We start from the raw sequence: 23,927 nt of genomic DNA, 5'->3' as shown, positions 1-23,927 counted from the left end.
TGCAGCAACGATTCTTTACTTTCTCTCCCCTATTTATATTTTTTTATTTGTTTTTATTAAAAGAATTGGGGAGAAAGCAACGCCATTAATCATGGTCTAAGACGTTAAAAACCCCCCTAACTTGAGAAAAGTACAAAAAATCGATCTAAAGGGCACCCCAAACAAATAGGCCCACCTAACTGATCTACCCTGAAGATATACCATATGAACAGGGACTTTACAAAAAGAATTACTCCTTTAAAGAGCGGATATCACTTGCAGAATCAAAAACTTCAAAAAGAGGAAAAACTTTCTCATCAGAAAAGAGATCTTCTAGCCAAACCGAAAACCCCGTCGCCACATAGGATTGTACCAAACCTTGACTTAAAGCACTTTGAGCAATGAGATTAGCTCTACTATTTGCTGCAACCCCTTCAAACACCAACATCCAGTCGACCATAAGTGCCAAAACCCCCAGAACTTCTGATGATTGAAATCTGAAAGAAGGCCAAGCTTGCGGCCTGTTGATAATTCCAACCATAAAGATATCATCCACTGCAAACACAACTTTGTTCAAATTGTGACTTCTCATACTCTCAACCGCCCACACAATAGAAACCGCCTGAGCTTCCAAACTGCTTTTGATATTAGAGAAGGATCTCCTACTATGGAACAGGACCAACCCTTTCTCATCTCTTAACACCCAAGCTGCTCCAACCAGAGGCTTCTTTTTTGAACAAGAAAAGCCAATATTACATTTAACCCAGTCTTTTTGCGGAGGTTTCCACGTAGCAGTTGCAGAGACCATCGGGGAACGAGAGTTTGATCCCCCTACTGCAGGTGTAGGTATCATTTCTCCTTCAACCACCTGAGCTGACACAAATCCTCCACATCTTTCTTTACTTTCTGCATAGTTTCCAAAGGAGAGAACCTCTTAGTAATTCAAAAAAAAAGAATAGGTTCCTGTTCTTCCAGATTCTCCAAATAATCCAAGGAAAGCTTCTTCTAACTTCAAACGGCCAACGTCTATTGTCTCTATTAATCAAGAGGTAATAGATATTAGAGAAAACCAAACCTTGATCCATACCAAACTCAGGCGCAGGAAAGTCCGACAAGGCCCAAATTTGTCTCGAAAGAGAACAACCAAATAGAACATGGTGAATGGACTCCCCTTCAAAACCACACGTTTGGCAACGAATATCCACCTTCATTCCTCTACAAGATAGTAGCTCCATAACCGGAATCGCCCCACTCAGGATTTTCCACAAAAAAAACTTTGATTTTGGGTTCAGTTTTAAGTTTCCAAACCTGAATCTAAAGCTCATTTGACGACGGTTGGATTGAAGCTTCTACTAATAGTGGTCTCATATTAATCTGAGTTGCTAGCCAATACCCTGACTTCACTGAGTAAGCCCCACTCTGGTTATGCTTCCAAACCCAGAACTCCTCCATGGCCACCACCGGTTTATGTTCTTTTATCAGCACCACATCCCCCGGATAAAACTGATCCTCTAATTTATCGATATCCCAATCCTTTCTAGTTGGAACAATGAGATCACTAACCAACAAATCAATGTTTATTATGGGGTTTTTAGCACTCGCATACCATTATCATCCAACCAAGGATCCATCCACACTCTAATGCTTTTGCCATTACCCACTCTCTTCACTAACCCCTGTTTCAACAGATCTCTGCCATGAGGAATGCTCCTCCAACCGAAGGATGGTCTTGAACCCAGCACCGCATTAAGAAAGTCAGTTTCAGGATAATATCTACTCTTGATAACTCTGGAGAAAAAACAGTTTGGGAATTGAATCAACCTCCTAGCCTGTTTTGCTAAAAGAGCTTGATTAAAAATTCCTATATCCCTGAAACCAAGACCACCATGATCCTTTGGTAAGCACATCTTCTCCCAACTCACCCAATGAATCTTTCTTATGTGTTCAGTAGAATTCCACCAAAAATCAGCCATTGCACTTGCCAAATTACTACAAGTAGTTTTAGGAAGTTTGAAACATGACATGGCAAAAACCGGCATTGCCAAAACCACCGCTTTGAGCATGATTTCTTTTCCTCCTTGCGAGAGCGATCTTGAGAACCACGATGATGTTTTGCTCTTGAGGCTGCTTTTGATATAATCCAACATCTCTACCTTAGATCCACTGAAACATTCAGGTAAACCTAAATAGACCCCTGCCCCTCCTTCATTCACAATTTCAAGTGTTGCTTTAACCTCCAGCTTATCAGACTCTCTCACTTTAGAACCAAAGGAGATTGAAGACTTGTTTAGGTTTATTGTCTGACCCGTGGCCTTCCCATAGACTTTAAGGATATTATACAGAACCAGAGCTTGCTCCTTATTAGCCTTACAAATGAATAAGCTATCATCTGCGAATAGGAGGTGGTGAATGTTTGGTCCCCGATCTGAAAACTGCATTCCATCAAGAAAATCCAAGGATTGTGCTTTATTCAGTAAGTGCGTCAAACCTTCAGTACACATGACAAAGAGAAAAAGAGACAAAGGATCTCCTTGATGCAAACCTCTTTGTGGAATGATCATGCCAAAAGGATTATCGTTGATGAGAACCGCATAAGTAACAGAGGAGACACACATCATCATCCATTCAATCCATTTATGATGAAAACCTAAAGCCAAAAGAAGAGTTTGAAGATAACTCCATTCTACACGATCATACGCTTTGGACATATCCGTTTTCACCGCCATGAATTCCTTTGCGAACTTGTCTTTAGTATGAAGGCTATGAAAAACTTCATGCGCAACCAGTATTTGTTAGAAATTAGCCTACCAGGAACAAAGGCTGTTTGATTTTCTGAAACAATCTGATCCAAAAAAGGCTTCAATCTCTTAACCAGCACCTTTGACACTATCTTATATAAGACCGAACAAAGGCTGATCGGTCGTAAGTCAGACATCACAACCGGATGGATAACCTTTGGCAGAAGACACAAGTGTGTGTAATTCCACTCCACCGGCATAACACCTGAATCAAAAACCTTTTTCACCTCTAGAATCACCTGATCACCCACAATTTCCCAGTAATGTTGGAAATATAAACCCGACATTCCACCTGGTCCTGGAGCACTGCCCGGTTTAATAGAGAACACATCTTCTCTAATTTCTTCAGATGAAACCTCTCTTATCAAGCAATCATTCATATGCGCAGATTTTTTGATGGAAAGTCCTCAAACCATTGGTCGAAACTGGTTGGATTGGAAGATTTGAAAAGCTCATTAAAATAAGCCAAAGCCACTTCTCCTTTAGCTCCTTCAGAGAACTGTTCATTACCATTGATATCCAGAAGCTTTTTTCAATGCGTTTTTTTGCTCTATTGTTTTTTTACAAAATTCTGAAAAAACTTGGAGTTTCTATCTCCACAATGCATCCACTTCTCCCTACTTCTCTGACTCCAATAGACTTCCTCTTCCCAATACGTCTTAGCCAATTCCTTTTTAAGGAAAAATATTTCATGGAATCTCGGAGATAGCGTTGATTGTTCCACTTCTAGAGCTCTTTCAGTCTTATGAATGTTATCTTTTGCATTCATATTATTCTCCTGTTTCCAACTGCTGAGAGCTCTTCTACACACTCTAAGCCGTTTTGAGACATTCAGATTTCCTTCCACTGCCCCTGAGCTCCATGATTGTAAAATCGTCTCTTCAACTCTTGGCTTATGTAAAAATCCTTTATCAAACCGGAATTGACCTCTATAAGAATCTTGAGACGCCATCAGATTCACCAAAACAAGTCGATGGTCAGACCCTCTCATTTCCATGAAATGTTGATTGGAAGCCGGAAACTTTTAAAACCACTCTTTGTTGCCAAACGCTCTATCCAATCTACTCTGTATCCATAGATCATATTTCCTACCAGCCCAAGTGAAAGTATTTCCGGAACTGGACATTTCAACCATGCATCCCACACACCTCAAGCATTTCCTTGAAAGGTTTAAACAAGGACTCACTTCTTTTAGGCCCTCCAAGCATTTCCGGAACAAGGACTCAAGAAAAAGAATCTAAGTTACTTTTTCATGTATACATTTCTGTATATTTAATATACTAATTTCTGGAATTTTTTGGTTAATACATTAATAGGAAACTAACAAATGTATCCATTTTCTTTTGGATACAATTGATTTGTGACATAAAATGGAAAAAAAAAACCAAAAATCAATTACTTACCCTATGTAGTTACTGGTGGACCATGTATGAAGAAGATGTTGTATCAATCTAGGTTTTTCTATTGTTTCATATTGTTGTTTTAAGGTCTTTTGAATCTTTGAGAAATTTTTATATGATAAACAAAAAAAACAAAAAATCAAGATATGATAGACAATATTGATGGCTGTTTGACTATACACTTTTATAACGACCATTTGGAACAAATTTTGTTTCATTTATATTTACCAACTAGATTAGGACTTGCGGTACACCACGGGACAAAATTATTCATAACTAAAATATTTAAATTATAAGTTGTATTTGTTGGTTAAATATGTTATAATTATATAATAATTTTTAATTTTATGGTTTAAACCATATAATACCTCAATATAATTTATTTTTTACATAATATTTATTTAATCAATTTAATTAGATATGTCTATTCTCTGATACCGACATTGTTAACAAAATAATGTAATGATGTTTTACCCGTGTAACACCGAATTAATGATATTTTTTAATTTATATAAATATCAATAAAACTCGTTCTGCTATATAAGCCCGTCCCGAGATATTTTAACTCACACTATATCATCTTAATTTTTAATATTTATTATGTATCTACAGTATAATATTTATCATATTTAACTTTTTAAAAGTTTTAAATATTTATCATATTTAACTTTTAAAAAATTTTAAAATAAATAACCGGAATAAACCAAATAAAAGTTTTTAAAGTTTGAATGCCTGATAAATCAAGTTTTCTACTCATTTGTATTCAGAATCATTTTGGTCTCTTTTATAGTATGACTCTGAACCATTGCCTAATTTTTTTAGACGATGTGGGATATTGTTCCCGTATTTTTTTATTCATCTATTGAGTAATAAATATCCGTTTTTAAATTTTTGTATTACATCATATGTAGGAAAAAATCACAATTTTTATTAACTAAACTAGGTTTTCACCCGCGGTACATCGCAGGGCTAAATTATAAATTATTGTACTTTAAATAATAAATTTAATTTATTTAGATTTTAAATCCCAAATTAATGAAATTTTATCTAATTAATTTATAAGTTTGTTTAGAATGTTTTTTCTTCTTCTTACATTTTATACATTTTAGAACCTAATTACATTAAATTTGTTATTAGATAGAATATAAAATTTTAAAATACTTAGTTTTGTTTTCTATAATTAAACAGAGGTATATGCATATATTGTATGTTAGTGTATATTTTTATGTGTATACAATTTTTTTTTTTTTTTGAAATATTTAGAATGTGTTGTAGTATGTGTAATATTTTGTAATTCATATACTAAATAATCTATAAGTTAATTTTTCAAACTATGACTACAAATCTATAGTATATGAAATAAACTAATAGTTTTAGTGTTGGTTCTATAGTCCAAACCCGTCATGCTAGGCGGATCACGCAACATGTTCAAAGATTTTTTTAATCTACAAAAACTCATCATATGAAACCCATTAAAGTAAAATATAGTATGTAAGGCTAAAAGTCACTTTTTATCAAATCATTCACCTTCTTAAAAAATAAGGAAATAAAATCTGTATACATTTGCAATTATGTTTGTTACCTTTTAAACACTTAGTTTCTATAAAAAAAATCAAATATAGATAAAATTAATTTGTTTATTAAATTAATTATTTAATGACAATGACATGCTTGTAAATAGGTTCTAACTTCAGGATTTATTTGCTAAATATCTCCAAAAATGTATGTATAGATGTATTATAGAATAATTCAAGATAATTTAAATATAAATTCAAATAAAAATGAAAGAGAATCATATATTTATGTTTGAATGAGGTAGAAAGATTTCCTTATTTTTAAAAATCTTACCTATAATTAATTTTGTAATATTTGGTAACTAATATTAAAGTTAATGCATTGAATGCTAATTGTTTCCAAAATGAAATTTTTGTCAAAAGTTGCTGCAAAAATACTAGTATAAATACAATCCTTTATTTTTGAATTTCTTTTCAAATATGTTTTCTGTTATTTTCACAATTAAAAAAGTCAAAATAATTTGATTTCCGTTAAACACAAGTTCTCTATATTCAGTAGATATATAAATATATTAAAACGAATATTTTATTAGAAATATATATTTTTGTTTATAATACATATATATTTATACAGAATTAAAATCCAAACAAAAACTTCGGGACAGGAGGTTAATTTGGATAAATCATCCATTATGTTTGGCAAAAAAGTACTCCCAGAGCTTAGGGCTCAATTACAATCTGTTATGGGCATTTCCAAGGAAGGTGGTATGGGTTCGTATTAGGGTATTCCTGAAAATCTACAGGGATCGAGAAACAAGGTTTTTAATTACGTTAATGAGCGATTGGATGATCGTGTGAATAGTTGGTCTGCAAAGCATTTATCGAAAGGTGGAAAGGAAGTTATGATTAAATCGGTGGCGTTGGCACTCCCCACCCATGTTATGTCTTGTTACAAATTGCCAACAAACCTAACGTCTAAATTAACTGGTGCCATCTCAAAGTTTTGGTGGAAATCTAATGATAAGGAGAGAAGTTTACATTGGGTCACTTGGGACAAGTTATGTAAGGATAAAGGTGAAGGCGGTTTGGGTTTCCGGGCTCTGGAACAATTCAATGACACAATGTTGGCTAAACAATATTGGCGGTTAATTCATTATCCATCATCCCTGATGGCGCGGGTCATGCGAGGTAGATATTTTCGAAATAAACATCCCCTTCAGGCTAAGAAGCCGTATTCCCCCTCGTTTTCTTGGAGGAGTATTTTCTCAACTAAGGGGTTAGTGGAACAGGGAGCACGATGGGCGATAGGGTCGGGTTGTAACGTATCGGTGTGGCGAGATCCGTGGATACTGGATATCCAGCCGAGACCGGCTAATGGTCGAGGACGTTTTTTACATCCAAACCTTATGGTCAACCATCTGATTAATCCTTTCACGAAGGAGTGGCATCTGCCAATTCTAGAAGAATACATGGATCCCGGGGATATTCAGATCATACTTTCGATGGAAATAAGTAAATCTGGTAAACCAGATAAATTAATTTGGCATTATTCTCGATCAGGACGGTATTCGGTCAAATCTGGCTACCGATTACACGTGAATTAATTAAGGAGGAGGAGTACGGACCGACGTGCACGGCTCTTAAGGCTCAGGCTTGGGAACTTAAGGTTCCCCCGAAGATCCAGCATTTTTTTTGGCAACTGGCCTCCGGCTATGTTCCTGTGATGGAATGTTTGGCCCACCGGGGGTCCGGTGTGCTACTCTCTGTATTAGATGTGGTTTGGAGGCGGAGACTATTAATCATGCACTCTTTGAGTGTTTCCGATCACGTCACATTTGGGACTTGTTCCCCCTAGCCCCGGACAGCGAGGGTTTCCCCTATGGCTCTATTTATTTGAATTTAGATTTCCTGTTTTGGCAGGCGCCGATTGATTCGGATTTAAGATTGAAATTTACATGGGTAGTTTGGTCAATTTAGAAGGATAGAAATAAAAAAGTTTTTCAGGATTGTGAGGCTGAGCCGGTTGAGGTTATTAATCAGGCCCAGGTTGATATGTTGTTATGGGAGGAGGCCAGATCTTTCAATGCGGCCCCTCAGGATTCTTTACCTTTAGAGATCCCGGTTTCGGTACCTCGGTGTCAGGTTGATGGATCTTGGAAGGCATCAGACCCTTTAGAGGGTTTAGGTTGGTGGTTTTGCAATAGTGAGGATAAAACGCTTTTATTAGGAGCACAAAGTCAACGGCGCGGTCCTTCACCCTTACATTCGGAGTTGCAGGCGTTGTTATGGGCGATGGCCTCCCTTTCGGAGTCAGGTATTGATTGTCAGTCCTTCGAGTCAGATTGTGCCGAATTAGTGTCAATGGTGCAATGCCCGGATGATTGGCCAGCTTTCTCCAATTTATTGGATGAGTTCAACCTGCTTCGCTCTTCCTATCCTTCCTTCCAGCTAACGAAGATCCCGCGCACGACCAATGTTCGGGCAGACTGCCTTGCTCGATCATCAAGATCTTTACATTCCGCAATTACTTTTGTAAACTCGTTTCCTCCAGTTTGGGCAACCAATCTTAGAGTTTTGTTTTAAATTAATGTTTGGTTGACAAAAAAAAAAAAATCCAAATGTACCACATCATGAACCAAACCAAACTTAGCGTCGCTTCAACTAATTTACTTACTGAATAAAAAAAAACTAAATTCATATACTGAAGGAAAGCACAAATTGGCATGGATATCATATGATTCATATCAAAAACGTGAATGCAAACGTGACTACTATAATAATAATACTATTGACTACTATAATTAAAGACCCAACACTAGTATTATGTTTCGTTTGACTCTCTTTAGCAAAAGCATGAAAACCATGGTTTACAATTAGTTTAACCGTTTTTCATGGTTGTCTCCATCCGGTGAACAAAATAAGGTTTAAACAGCAACTTAAGTCCTGGATTTGTATACTTCGTAATCCTACTATATTAATTGAGAAGTACAAATATGAAACTAACTTTAAAATGTGTAAAAAATTACATTCAATTACTATTAGAAAACATTAATTAAGCTTAATTAACTAATTTAAATAAATATAATTAAATTAAAAATAAAAAAACACTCACATATCAAATATTAAAAAATCTAAAAAATCTAAAAAAATATTTTCTCTCTCTAATAAATTATAGACGAAATTACTAATTATTTAAAAATATATATATATATATATATAAACCAATCAGAATTTAAAAAACTAAGATTTTATATCCAAGTATACAATACAATTATTTTAAATAACTTAATTCATTCAGATTTTGTTAAGATTTCAAATTATGATTCTCCTATCATCTTTATTTTTATTTTATTTACAAACTGTTTAGAACTTTCATATAATACTTATAATTAATAAAAGGGTGAGTTACTAGAATATTAAATAAAAGCTTCCTTATTACAAAAGTAACATACAATTGTTTGTTATTACTAGACTAACCTATTGTACCTATACTACCCCTGAAACTAGTGTTGGGAAAAAACGTAATTAGGGTTAATGCCATTAGAAAAAAAAAAAAAAATTGGAAGTTGGGATTAAGTCTACCGATCCTTTGATGGTAGATTTATACACGTGGACTGATTAAAGGTGTACGTCAGATATTTTTGGTACACTTAGTTGTAGTGCTGGTACACTTTGCCGTCGACGTAGATGGTACACTTAGTTGTAGTGTTGGTACACTTATCGGTGGACGTATATGTGTATCAAAAACTAAGTGTACCAAAAATATCTGATGTACACCTTCAACAGTCAATATGACCCAAAAGATATTTATGGTAGACTAATGGCCTGTTGCGACAGATTTATTCAACAGCCTTCTCTCGTTTCAGATATTTTTGGTATACTTGTTTGTTTTTTTGAAATAGTTTTCGGAGTGTGATGGTAGGTTTCTTGTCCGTGGTAGATTTAGTAAGCATTTTTGACAGCTGTAAAGTCTTACTAGAATAACACGAATTTGTTTGAGCTGTCAAAGACAGTCTAGCGTTGCGATAGACTTATTGGAGGTAGATCTAAACACGTTTGCTGTTCTTCTGATCTATGGTGTTCATGTAATAACGTTTGTAGCAGATTCATCAATCGTATTCTGTTTGTCGGCCGGAGCAAACATCTTTTTCCTACTCTGTTTCGTTAATCTTTCCTCTGGGTTCATCCATGGAAGAGCTAGATATCTGTTCGAAAATCTATATAACTCACTTTTTATAGGTTTTTAATTTAGAAATCAGATGTTGAGATGAAAATCTATAATAGTTGAGTAAAAAACCCACAAGTGAAACCAAAAAAATAGACATAAGTCGTGAAAAAATAAAGTGAGGCAGGGAAAATTAGGGTTTTCAGTCGTATGTTAGAGGTAGAAGACGAGGATATTCTGGTAATTTCGGGTTCATTAAACCTAAAATCGAACGTTTACGTACATATAAACGTGTACGTACATATGAACGCATACGTACATAATGTTCTTGAGATTAGAGTACGTACATAACATTCTTTTGCTTAGTGTAGGTCCATAAATCCGTTTTAATGAACAATATTATTGTAATTTTGTAGTCATCTTCAACATATCTTATTCTATAACCCTAGCTAATATTGTCGTTGTTGTTCACCGGAAATGGAACAAGTAAGAGATGTTACTAGAAAAAGTAAGAGATGTTACTAGAACAACCTATGTAATTCGTAATTGTTTATTTATCATATTTTCGAGAGGTAATGATCAATAACCATACAAAATTACATTTTAACTATGGAGGGTAATATTTAGATAACATAAATATATAATACTCAGTTCAACTAGGTACAACTAAATATATATTTAGATTTGCATTTATATTTAAAATATGAAAATGATAATTAAGGTTTATAAGAATTTCTAAAACATATTGAACTATTAAAGAACCATGTTTAATCAACAATACAAGAATTTATCACTTTCTAATATATACTATCGTTTTCACATAAAACACTCTTTAAAGTATAAGGAAGACTTAGTAAGTGATCACCTCAAATGAAGCAAAAGAGGTTAGACCCAAGTTCTTATGAACATTGTGTTATGAAATTCTTGTATATGCTAATTAATAGTGATAAATCTTGTGGCCAACTGCTAATTAATAATTTATATTATAGTCCAACTGGAATTACGGAAAAAATGCAAAAGTTCAACTATGAATATGAGAGTACAACTGGACAACTATGTATAATTATGTGTATACCAAATAATTTTTTACTAATATCCTGTTGTCTTTGGTTCATTTTACCACACGTGTGATGATTTTAAATGAATATCCGCCACCAAAAATATATTTTTTCCGTTTTCACATGATCTATATTTAAACTTATTTAATAGCTCTAGTACAGTTGCACCAAGTAGTTCAAGTTATACTGAAATTTTCTCAGTTGTACCTAAGTGGATCTAGTTGTACATAAAACCTCACATTCACCCAAAAATTCTATTAATTACAACCAAACAAATGTCAGTTCCTCCATCTTGTTACAACTCTTTTTTTTTCTAGTAATATTATAGTAACTCTCCCAAAAAGAAAAAGGAAGAAGATGATCGTTACAGACTAATAATAATCTGTGGATGGGTCGGGACAAAGACTGAACGATACCAAACGAGTGTAAGAAGACACAACAATAAACTATTCTTTGATTTGTGTCATTTTCAGATACATATATAAACTGAGAAGCAAAAATCACGAAATCCATATATAGTATCATTAACAAGTCAAAAAAAGTCACATCATTATCCCAATTATTCAAATTAACGGACGGACACACAACAAAACGTTGCCGCACCTATAAATACACACTCACACACCAATCCTCTTCTTCATCATCTCTTAACAGTAATCTCTCTCAGTTAACTTTTGTATATTTTCTATCTTTACACAAGATGTGCCACTCTTGGAGCACTGCAGCCTGAATTGCCATGTGCTCTGTTTCTTCTGCTGTCAGCTTAGACAGTGTTCCTTTTTCCTTCTCTTTTTTCTTCTTCTCTTCTTTGTCCTTCCCCTCCTCTTTCTCCTTTTTCTCTTGTTCGTCTTCATCATCGTCTTCTTCTTCTTCTTCTTCTTCGTTTTCTGATTCCTCCTCTGTCTTCGGAGTCTTCTTCGGCTGAGCAGCCATCAACAAAGTTATCCTCTCCATGGAGATCTTCAGCTTCTCGGCCGCGGTTGCCTTCACTTCGTCCTCCGGCATGTACTCAACGCCCCCGTCAGTTAGATCATCACACCATCCCTAGAGATCCGACTCTATTTGCTTTGTGATTGATGCTTTTGAGGCTCTAACCACGAACTTGCACATCATGGTGGTTGTCTCGTCACCCAGATCCATGTTTCTGCTCACTTCACTAGCCCCGAAGATCATCATGCCCACAAAACCTCCATGCCACGTTTTTGCAGCGTAACAAAGTTGTAGTGACATCACGTTAGCGTTTATTAGACCATCAATCCAGTTAAGGGACATGAAGGATAATAAGACCATGCTGAAACTAATGAATCACCTAAAAGCCAGCAACTGTGCGTATGGTGTGGGAACAGACTCTGTGAAATGGCATGACAATGATTTGAGTCCGCTTAAAAATGGTGAAGCACCATACTGTTGTGCAGCTGTTGCCATGAAGCCGCTTCCTTCATACATATATGTGCCAGTTTACTCTGCAACAGCTGGCAAGCTAGGCCACAAACGAAAGAACTCGATCGGTGAGATTTTGTGCGGGAGAAGAAGCTCAGTCAGTGGAATCTTGTAAGGCTGACATCTTACGATCACAGGCTCTCCGAGTTCTGCTTTTGAACCTCTCTTCTGCTTCATAATCTGTGGATCCTCCTCTAGGTAGTCACCGTCATAATCTCCTCTAGCACCACAGAATGGATAGTAAAGGACTTGAGCCCAGAAATCACATCTTTCAAATTGGGACACACCAACGGTGACACTGCATTGTACAGGATCCTACAAGAGTAAAGCACAGAGTGGTTGATAAGACAGCTAAACCGATTGATCTGTAAGAACATAAATTGTTTTAAAACTGGCAAAACCTTAGATATTAGAGAACTGTAATGAGATGGAAATATATAAGCAATGAATACTAAAATCCAACCTGTGAGACAAGATTACGCAGCTGCCGCACTGCTTGAGGAGAACCATCCATGAAGTATAGGGCACCAGACAATCCAACCCGTATATCCACACAATTGAGTTCAAGTTCTGTCAAATTAATTATCTGAAAGGTAACATAAAGCATAAGAATATGTTGAAACGCTAAACTCTACTAACTAAACTATAATCAAGTAAAAATGCAGGATGACACACTAGAATAGATACCAACCTTTAAGTGCAAAGTGACCCTTCCATCATTTGTATCTGCTAAATGGTAAGCTTCTATATAGCAAGGATCACTACTTCCAGTCAAAGGATATGCTGTGGGAGGAACCTTAATAGAAGTCGAGTCGACCCCTTTCGTAAGGAAGAGAGTTAATTCGGTGGGCTTTGGCCTCCAAAGCTCTAGAATGGCCTTGTGAGCTTTTGCCGTGACTTGTGGCTGAGTAACTACTGCAAGTTTAGCCAGAAAATCAACATTTTTTACAAAATAAAAATATATCATATTGAATGAAACAAAACATAGAATGCTAATTAACCATTGTCTTCAATATCCACATTTGTTTTTGACGCTTTCTGCTTCTGTAAGCAAAACAGTTAAGACAAATTCTTAGATTAGGAAAAGCAAATCCTGAAAAGATCTTAAAAACAAGGAGTCTCACAGATACAACGTTTTCCAGTCCTTCCAACACTGAAAAATCCACACTCTTCATGTCAACTAGAACCAAAAAAAAAAAAAAAAAAGATTCAGATTAGTCAATTTCTGATTAAAAATCCAACCTAATTGCAATATCTAATAAGACTATACTGTATTCAACCATCAGAACCTCTTTAATCAGAAATTTTCAAGATGTAACTGGCCACTTACTTGAGCCTTTGAGAAGATCTGAAGTAATTTCATGTCCTTCCTGTGCCAATGAGACGAGCTGAGAGCAACAAAATAGTCAAATAATTAAGAAATTTAGACTTCAAATTGACTCAGTAAGATATATAAATCTCACACAATCATCATACCTTCATCGCAATGATGAACTCCACCAAACCCAGAAATCCCTGTCGCTTCGAATCCAATTCATATTCTCACAAGTGTTTTCGATTCATGAAATCTTAAGAAAACTAATCGAATGAGTAATAATATACCTGTTTGAGTTCCTGGCGAGAAAGCTTTGACATCGCGAAGAACTTAGTAGCATCATTACCGGAAACACGACCGTCTCCATCTGAAATTTCAGAGAAATACACTTTTATCTTAATGGACCAATACAGAAAAACCTAAACAAAGATAGAACCTAAGAAATCAACTCATCACAAACCATGCCACACACCATTTTTGACAAATGACACAAGGAGCAGAGGCAAAAGAGACTTAGAACTGCAGAAGTATATATTTTACTTACTTGAGTACGCAAGATACGTTTATCAAGGTGAGTCCACATTCTAGTTAATCGTGGTAATTGGTATTCCATTTGTGCAAGAGCAACCTATTTTAACAACTTGGTTAACCTGTGCAAGTCTCAGACCTTCTCCTAGTACAAGAGAGTCCAAACCAGCTGAGACTTTGAATATATGTTGTGTGACGTCCTTGTTATATCCGAAACTGGGATCCCACTCGTCTTGCAAAAAACATAACAAACGTCAGCATTTGCTATTGAGATTGTAATATAGTGATGAGAACATATGACAGAGAAATCATCAGATGGGGGTTGTTGTCACAGATAATGAAAAGTGCATTCTTAATGACCGAGTGAGATTTAAGCATTGTAATAAAAGGCAAAGACCTTAGACATCCACTCAGTAACTTCTTTGACACCACGCTGCTGAGAGAGAGCCAAGACATAAATCTCTATGCGGTTGCAAGTACTGAGAACAGCAGCTTCTTCGATATGATTCAAACCGCATAACTCAGCGATAGCTCGTGGCCATTCAGCTTCAGGAATAGCAAGCTTCTCACGCATCTCAACAGGAGCTGTGTGAATACTAAGCCCAATCACCACAATACTACTTCTTTCCTTTGTGTATCCTGAAAACCATGAAAACAATCGGAGTTCAGTAAAAACTGACACTTTTTAGCTTCAAAGAAGTATACAATTCAATCTCCTCCAAAAAAATCAAAATTAAGAGTAATTAAGGAGATCAGCTAGTAGATCAATATATCGTAAAGATGATTGCTTTTACATCAAAGTATACGAGTAAACTATTCGAATCCAAGCGGCAAAATGTTGAATAGCTTATCAAATTCCATCAAAATTTAGAAATTGGCAGCAAAGGAAAAGAAAAAAACTCCAAATTTGGGATTTGAAGAGAGAGATAACGTACGGTCAATAGCAGAAGACTTGAGCAGTTCAAGAACAGAGACGAATCTTGGCCGGAACGGGAATCTGAAAAAGCTTGATATCTCTTACAACCACCTCACCGGACTTATCCCCATGGATTTATGCAGAGGCTATAAGCTAGAGATGTTGATACTCTCTAACAACTTCTTCTTCGGTCCAATCCCAGAAGAGCTTGGTAAATACAAGTCCTTAAACAAAATTAGAATCGTCAAGAATCTTCTCAACGGAACTGTACCAGCGGGGCTTTTCAATCTACCGCTAGTTACGATTATCGAACTCACCGATAATTTCTTCTCCGGTGAACTCACCGATTCTCGAACTCACCGATAATATCTTCTCCGATAACTCAGACAAAATAAAAACTAGATCTAAAACTTTGTTCTCGAGAGAGAAAGTGAATCAAATTAGAAGGAATCAATATGATGTTTTTGCCCACCCAAATTTAAGAGAATCCAAAAAAACACAAATCGATCATTCAAGTTTGTTGTGTTTCAGATCTCAAGATCAAAAGCATAAAATCTCAATTTTTTTTTCAACCAAATTTAATTATAAATGGCATAAAACGTAATAAAACACACAACTCAGGTATAGAAGTAATTTGCAAACTTTTATGTGTTATTTGAGTAAGTCGAAAATCTCAACGTGTTATTCTAGTAATAAACCTACTTTTATGTAATATTCTAGGTAATTTCCCTTAATAAATGCATATTATTTTCTGCATATGTTGTGATTTGAATTTTTTTAAACGAAGATATATTACTCAATGTATGAGAATGTGTGTTTTAATTTTCACATTGGCGGGTTGGTAAAACTAAATTTATATAGATGATAAATTAATAATTTTTATTTACTCATAATTATAATATTAAAATTACTATTTTATATTTCACAAAATATGATGCAAATACAACAAATAAATAATATAAAACTGTAATAATACGTCAAAAATAAAATACTATAATATTCTAAAATAATTAGTATTCAAATAGACTAATATATTTACATAACAATAAAAAATAAATATTATCTCAAACAAAATAATTTTTAAAAAATAAAACAATAATTTTTATTATTATATTATAAACTTTTTTAAAATGTTGACTTGTGCTTTAAGCACGGGATATATCCTAGTTGTTTTTAAATTAAGAAACATATGTATTGACAATGTAGTGTAAATCTCCAGCTATTAATGGTTTTTCTTTGACTATAAAATTTTCCAACCAATTTATTGAATGAAATATATAACTTCCTCATAGACGAATTCTAAATACATCTATAGATTTGTAGTAATGTTGACAATTGCAAAATGTTACTCTTCGTACATGCAGTTGGGGGTTTGCTATTACATAGATTAAAATGATAATGATAATTTATGAAGAGCAAACAGTAATTAAAATATATGAAAAAGGTTTACAGAAATATAAAGGAGATGTCATGTCAACTTGTGCACTTTTTTGGGACAAAGCTGATATGTTAATATAAAAATTAATTAGTATTAATTATTATTTTTACAAAACTGATATATTAATTAAAACTATAATTCATCATTTGTTTTTCCAGTTAACTTGTCAGAGAAACTGAAGAACAGAAACTTACGAAATCTTATATTAAACTCCATTCTTATGCCCTTCTTGATAAGAAATTAGCGTTTTTTTAATTAGTGCCACTTCATTTTAAATTATAATAACAAGAATTCGATTTAAATAAATTATAATATATCTATATGCTAATGCAACAAAACATTTGGTTTTTCTACAGAATTTACAATTTCAGTAATAATAATCTATACTAATAAAAAGTAGAAGCTATAAGCTTCTAAGACTGTCCAACTAGGATTTAAAACCTCCAATTGTAATAAGACATATCACTCATTAACATTTTTTTAAATTTCTAAAATTTTCTATATTAAGCATTACTTTAAAACAACCTATAAAGATTTGACATGTCATTCATTAACATTTTTTTAAATTTCTAGAATTTTTTAGAAAAAGGAAAATTTTAAATTTATGGAAATAAAAGAACTATGCACAATATCCCACATCAGCTAGAAAAGTTTTAGACAATGGTTCAGAACCAGTATAAATAAGATCAATATGTTTCCAATAACGAATGAGCAGGAAAGCTTGATTTATCAAGCGTCCAAGTTTAAAAATTATTCGGTTGGATCCGGTTTTTTATTTGATCAAACTAAAACTTTAAAAAGTTTCAAAAAAATATTATAATTTTTAAAATTTTTAAAAGTTTAAATATTATAAATATTGAAACTTTTAAAAGTTCTTAACTTTTAAAAAGTTTTTAAATATTATAATTTTTAAAAAGTAGGAGCTATAAGCTCATTAAGGCGTCCACATGGGATTTAAAACAACTAATAGGGATTAGACATGTCGTTAATTAACATTTTTTAAAAAATTTCTAGGATTTTGTATATTCAGATTTTTTTTAAAACCAATCAGGATCAGACATCTTAATATTAAATATTTTTGAAATTATGTAAAATTTTTATATAAACATACTTATAAATAAGTGAATGTACAACGTCCCACATCGGCTAGAATTTTTTTAGACAATGGCTAAGAACCATTATAAATAAGACTAATATGCTTTCAACTATGAATGAGCAGGAAGCTTGATTTACCAAGCGTCCAAATTTTAAAATTTTAAAAGTTTAAAATTATAATTATTCAGAATTTTTTTAATAACCAATCGGGATCAGACATCTCAATATTTAACATTTTTGAAATTATGTAAAATTTTTATATAAAAATTCTTATAAATAAGTGAATGTACAACGTCCCACATGGCTAGAAATGTTTTAGACAATGGCTGAGAACAATTATAAATAAGACTAATATGCTTTCAACTATGAATGAGCAGGAAACTTGATTTATCATGCTTCCAAATTTTAAAATTTTAAAAGTTTAAGATATTTTAATTATCTATACTAATAAAAATTGGAGCTATAAGCTCCTTACGGCGTCCACTTAGGATTTTAAACAACCTATCGGGATTCAATATGTCACTGATTAACATTTTCAAAATCTACAGGATTTTATATATTATAATTTTTAAAACGACCAATCGAAATCAGATATCTCAATATTTAACATTTTTGAAATTATGTAAAATTTTTATATTAAAAAACTTATAAATAAGTGTATGTACAACGTCCCACATTGGCTATCAAATATATAGACGATGGCTGAGAACTACTATAAATAAGACTAATATGCTTCTTACTACGAATGAGCAGCAAGCTTGAAGGATTGACGTTGCAAGACCCTTGATTTGATGTTGTTTGAATTAATTTTTTAGGTTTAAAGAAAAAGGATCGATGACGAACACACTTTTTATTAGCTATACATGTGTTCATATTACTTTCTCTGCAAGTAATTTGTAATTTTATATTATTAAGATTTTGGTTTAAGAAGTTTCAATACATGTAGATCTAAAACCGAGTAAGTATACAGATGAAAATATCAATAATTGAGTGCATGTGGTGACTATGCTGTTCAATGAAATTTTATGAGAAAATAGGCAATGATTTTGGTCTTAGAGTTTAATGGGTTAACAAGTTATTAAGTGGAAGAATGTGAGAAAGTAGATGAGGAAGAGGAAGAAGAAGAGTATAACAAAGAATCGGATGGTAAAAGTAATAATGACAATTATCATGAAATTTTGACAATAAAAATGACGAGAAAGAATATGAAAAATAAGAAAACAATGGAAAAAAACACAAAAACATAGATGGTGGTTGTCAATTAAATATGAGAAAACAAGATTAATTCATGATTAAAAAAAAGTTTCGTTTGTCTAGCCGTAAAAAAAATGGTTTAGTATATGCAAGGTCACCAGTTCGAATGTACGATCCGCCTCTCTTGGACGTCCAGTTAAATCCATGACTTTTTTGATCAGATTTAATTTTTTAGCACAACTGATTTTTACTTTTTCAAAAATTTTGGTATATCGGAAATAAAAGTTTGGCCTTAATAGTAATTTAAATTTTTCTATAAGATAACATTACATAACTGTTATCAATCATATATAATTTGCACCAAAATATATCAAATAAACCCACGCCTAGCGTGGGTTCAAAACCTAATAAAAAGAATAAAAGATGCAACTTTAAAAGTAAGTAGTAGTAGCCACGTGGAGTGTAGAGCCGCGAGGACAAAGATCTCTCAACTAGGAGTCTAGGACGAACAATTTGCATCGTGAACAATGTAAAGTACACTACTCGTTTTTGCAACGGTACCCATTTTTTTAGGGGATATTTTTTTTTTTTTTTTTCTCAAAGAAATATATATTGATTAAACATGATCGTTACATAGAGTTTGGGCTAGCCATGGTGGCTTCAATACAGAATCAGCATAATAAATTTTGTCAATACAGCCATATTTAGCTAGAGCATGAGCTACAGTATTACATTCTCTCTTTGTGAAGGTAAAAAATACATTTTTGAGTTTTGAAGTCCAGAGATGAATATCTTCCAATAGGTTTGTCAATGAAGCATTTGAATGTTGACCATTAACTAATTTAATTAAGTCATTACAATCTCCTTCAAAAATGATATTTTGGTAGCCCTTGCACCAAGCCTGCTGTAGTGCCGCTAATAGTCCTTTGGTTTCAGCTTCTAAGGCAGAACCTGCATTATGTAGTCTAGAAGCTCCCCATGTCAGAGATTCGCCTTGATGGTCTCGGAATATCCAACCACAAATGGTTTGATGTGTTTGATTATTAAAGCCTGCATCAAAGTTACACTTGATAAATGGATGTGTCGGTGGTCGCCATGAGACGTTGATTACTCTTTGGGTTAGACACTGACTCGGTGATGTAATTACGAAAGTACTAATCCATTCCTTGCATTCAGATTTAGCGAGCAAAACTGTTTTAGATGCACTCTCTCGAAAGTTGTTGAAAACCAAATTGTTCCTAGCTTTCCATATACGCCAAAGTAGATTGAAGGGTAGAAGTGAGTCAAAAATGTTAATGGTTTGTGATGATTGAAATATCATATGGGAAATGATTTCCTCTGCAGTAGATGGTAATTGATTTAGATTCAATAAAGAAGTGTTTGAGAGTCTCCATGCCATATGGGCAAAAGGACATAAGAAAAGTGCATGTTCTATTGTCTCATCAGATTGGTGACATCTTTGACAGATAGAATCAATATTCATACCCCTTGTTCTCAATCTTGTTGTTGTTGGTAAAGCCTTTGAAACTATACGCCATAGGAAGTGTTTAATTTTTGGTATAATCTGTAACTTCCATATCTTATTCTTGAGTTCCACTGAGCCATGAGGTATATCCAGTTGTACACCAGGATCAAACGGATAGTGTGTAATGAACCAATATCCAGATTTAACTGTATATGCACCAGAGCAGGTATATTGCCAGATAAGTTTGTCCTGTTTTTCAGTTTGAGACAGATGGATGTCTCGAATTAGTGTATGTTCTGCCTGCGGAACCTGTGTGGAAAGTTTCTGATTGTCCCACGCTCGTGAGTTTCCCGATTTAATAATAAAATGGTCAAGTGTTGTAGTAGATTGCGGATTCAAACATTGGATCGGACGAGGAGGATTATCAGCAATAGTGTTGTCAACACCTAAACGTATCGATTTTCCATCACCCACAATATAGCGAATGCCTTTTTTTAAAAGGTCTAAGCCTATCAAAATTGAGGACCAGCCATAAGATTGGTTCTTCCTTGGTTGAGCGTCTAGTAGTGTATCGTCCTTGTAGTAACGGCTTTTCATGATACGGGCAAACAAGGAGTTAGGGAACTGAATAAGGCGCCAAGCTTGTTTTGCTAAAAGAGCGTCGTTGAATTTAGCTAAGTCTCGGAATCCCAACCCTCCTTCTGATTTTGGAACTTGAAGTTTTTTCCAAGCAATCCATGGAATACTCCGTTTATTTGAGTTCCTTTCCCACCAATAGTTCATTAACAGCGTTTCAATTTCAGTAGTGATCCCTACCGGTAGCTTGAAACAGGACATGGCGTATACCGGCATAGAAAGGGCTACTGATTTGAGCATGATTTCTTTGCCTGCAGGAGAAAGTTTCTTTGCTGTCCAACTTGAGGTTCGTTTTTTAACTCGGTCAACAATATATTCAAACATTTCTTTTTTCTTCCTACCAAACTGCTCTGGTAAGCCGAGATATTTACCTCCACCACCGTGATTTGGAATGTCTAGGATTGCCTTTAAACGTGTTTGTGTTGCTCCATACACTCGACTACCAAAAGTTATCATCGACTTAGAAGTATTGATTTTTTGGCCAGAGTAGTATTCGTAAATGTCAAAAACATCTTTCAGAGCTTGACAATTTCGCGTATTTGCTTGACAGAAAAAGAGGGAATCATCAGCGAATTGGAGATGAGTGATACTGGGAGCATCATTACCAATTCTTATTCCACGGATATCCCCTTGTTTTTCACTCGATTTTATTAAATGGCTCAAAATGTCCGAACAGAGGATGAATAGGTAGGGTGACAAAGGGTCACCTTGTCTAATACCTCTCATTGGTTTAATGTTACCAAATGGAGCCCCATTGATCAATACAGAATAGTGAACTGAAGATACCGTTGCCATGATCCAATTAATCCACTTATCACAGAAACCAAACAGCTTCAGTGTTGTTTCTAGGAAATTCCATTCCACACGATCATATGCTTTGCTTACATCAGTCTTCACTGCCATATATGTTTGAGAAACCCGTTTCCGGACCTTTAGAGAATGCATAACTTCATGAGCTATCATCACATTATCTTGAATGAGACGTCCAGGAATAAAAGCTGCTTGTGCATCCGAAACAATGTCATTTAGATGAGGTTTAAGTCGTTGTACCAGCCATTTTGAGATAATTTTATACAGAACATTGCATAAAGCTATTGGTCGATAGTCCGAGAGTGTCTGAGGGTTTTCTATCTTTGGAATCATGCAAATGTTTGTATGATTGATGGTTGGTCGCATACAAGAAGTGTTAAAGAAGTTGTTAACTTCATAGATTACATAAGGTCCGACTGTATCCCAACACCTCTTGTAAAATCTAGCTGTTAAACCATCTGGCCCAGGTGCCCTATCATCACCAATAGTGCATAAGGCCTGAAAAATCTCTTGGTCACTGAAAGTGTTTGTTAAAGCATCGTTTATTTCATCAGTGACAATTGGTGTGAAATCAGCAAAAACCGAAGGATCAACATGATGTCCCGTAGTAGAAAAAATATTTGTGAAGAATGATTGAGCATGCTCGCCAATCTCCTTGTCACCTCGATAAGTATTCCCTTGATCATCTAAAACTGAGGTAATCCAATTTTTAGCAAATCTTGTCTTTGTACAAGCGTGAAAAAACCTGTGTTACGATCCCCTTCATTCATCCACTGGTTACGACTCTTTTGTTGCCAGTGTTTCTCTTCATCACTGTAAGCTAAAATTGCATTGTATAATAGAGGAATTGCATTGTATAACTCAAAAAAAATTTATAATTCACCCACTAAGGGCAAGCCCAATGGGGGGATATATTTTAGGGGCTCTTAAATTGTTTATTCATATATTTTTGTAGTTTGAGATGATTAAGAACTTTGGGTTTGTTAATTAAAAGCTTTCTCCCAATTGTGGGTTCTTATTTTGAGTCTCTTAATTAATTTTTTTTTTTTGAAAAAAAAAATCAATTAGAATATGAAATTATTGCATTTGAGATATATGTTTATAAAATTATTACATTTCATAAAATTTATAAAATTATTGCATTTCATAAAATATAGACCAAGAACAACACTTACTAAACACAATGTTCTTATTCATAAAGAAGGTACAAATAAAGAAAATTATATGTTGATGCAATATACATATTAATTGTCCTCGTACTACCAAATAGACACCAATGCAATGCATAGACAGCTTCATAATTGGACAGTTTGATTGATTTCAGATAAATCTCAGACTGTGTTTGAGAGACTAGGATCTGGAACGTTTCTGTCGGTAATATCACTCGTACACAAGTTCTGATCATAACCATAAACTTCATGCTGCATCAACCCGGAGTTACCCATACTAGACATGTTCTGATCACAACCATAAAACTGCATCTGCATCAACTGATCCAGCCCATAGTTATTCACAGATTCTTGTACTGCTTCTGTGTTTGAGACGCAAGGATGTTGAAAGCTGCTGCTATTGATGTTACCCATACTACACATGTTCTGATCATACCCATAAAACTCCTTCTGCATCAACTCATTCATCCCAAAGGATTCTTGTACCCCCGAGTAATGTTCTGTTTTTGTGACGCAAGGATGTTGGAAACTGTTGTTGGTGATGTCACTCATGCATATGTTCTGATCATAATCACAGAGCTCCTGCTTCATTAACTGTTTCTTCAACTGAGATTCTTGAAGTAACGCTGAGAAATCCTGATTGAGATTTGATGCAGAGACTGGGATCCGAGAGAGAGTCTTGTCTCCATGGTTATACATAAAGAGCGAGAACTGGCAGCATCAATCATTCTGCATCACCAAGCATCAAGAGACACAGCAAGCGCCTCACCTGTCGGATTAAGACAACACAACAACACAAATCATCAATCACATATATCAAAAAACCGCAGGATCTCAATCATATAGCAAGAACCCTAAACCCTACTTGTTACCGAAAAACACAAGGATCAAACAAAACCGAGGCAATGATGCTAAAGTAAAAATGTTACTTGGTGAACGAAGAGAAGCTGAGAAGGCAAGTCTTGAGGTGTGTTCACTTGCTCCTTGGTCTGTGCTTTGAACTCTGC

General features: G+C 34.4%; 4 protein-coding genes and 1 pseudogene across 5 annotated transcripts; all 5 read right to left on the bottom strand.

Annotated features, from left to right (window-relative positions):
- Positions 1-145: 145 nt before the first annotated feature.
- On the bottom strand, positions 146-1,527 carry LOC104731447 (uncharacterized). The gene is made up of 2 exons (XM_087479808.1): positions 1,055-1,527; positions 146-885 (listed from the first exon to the last, which is right to left on the bottom strand). Exons 1-2 carry the CDS (start codon positions 1,302-1,304, stop codon positions 230-232), a joined length of 906 nt encoding a protein of 301 aa, XP_087335934.1. The 5' UTR covers positions 1,305-1,527; the 3' UTR covers positions 146-229.
- A 1,800-nt stretch (positions 1,528-3,327) lies between these two features.
- Positions 3,328-3,768, bottom strand: LOC147930419 (uncharacterized). The gene has a single exon (XM_087476859.1). The coding sequence runs from the start codon at positions 3,766-3,768 to the stop codon at positions 3,328-3,330; it is 441 nt and encodes a 146-aa protein (XP_087332985.1).
- A 7,646-nt stretch (positions 3,769-11,414) lies between these two features.
- Positions 11,415-12,204, bottom strand: LOC147930418 (protein TPLATE pseudogene; annotated as a pseudogene). The gene has a single exon (XR_015575147.1). The product of XR_015575147.1 is annotated as a protein TPLATE pseudogene (transcript).
- LOC147930417 (protein TPLATE-like) lies at positions 11,415-14,195 on the bottom strand. The gene is made up of 9 exons (XM_087479431.1): positions 14,130-14,195; positions 13,957-14,036; positions 13,831-13,869; positions 13,685-13,742; positions 13,479-13,534; positions 13,356-13,398; positions 13,046-13,269; positions 12,818-12,940; positions 11,415-12,669 (listed from the first exon to the last, which is right to left on the bottom strand). Exons 2-9 carry the CDS (start codon positions 13,987-13,989, stop codon positions 12,373-12,375), a joined length of 873 nt encoding a protein of 290 aa, XP_087335557.1. The 5' UTR covers positions 13,990-14,036; positions 14,130-14,195; the 3' UTR covers positions 11,415-12,372.
- Positions 14,196-14,567: 372 nt separating this feature from the next.
- Positions 14,568-22,521, bottom strand: LOC147930416 (uncharacterized). Its single transcript, XM_087476858.1, has 4 exons — positions 22,497-22,521; positions 19,988-22,443; positions 15,431-15,482; positions 14,568-14,836 (listed from the first exon to the last, which is right to left on the bottom strand). The coding sequence occupies exons 1-4, from the start codon at positions 22,519-22,521 to the stop codon at positions 14,568-14,570; spliced, it is 2,802 nt and encodes a 933-aa protein (XP_087332984.1).
- Between the last annotated feature and the right edge of the window lie 1,406 nt (positions 22,522-23,927).

This window comes from Camelina sativa, chromosome 12 (assembly GCF_030686135.1).
Source record: "Camelina sativa cultivar CO46 ecotype springtype chromosome 12, ASM3068613v1".
Classification (NCBI taxonomy): Eukaryota; Viridiplantae; Streptophyta; class Magnoliopsida; order Brassicales; family Brassicaceae; genus Camelina; species Camelina sativa.
The sequence above is the reverse complement of the archived record's forward strand: the minus strand, read 5'-3'. Positions and strand labels throughout refer to the sequence as shown.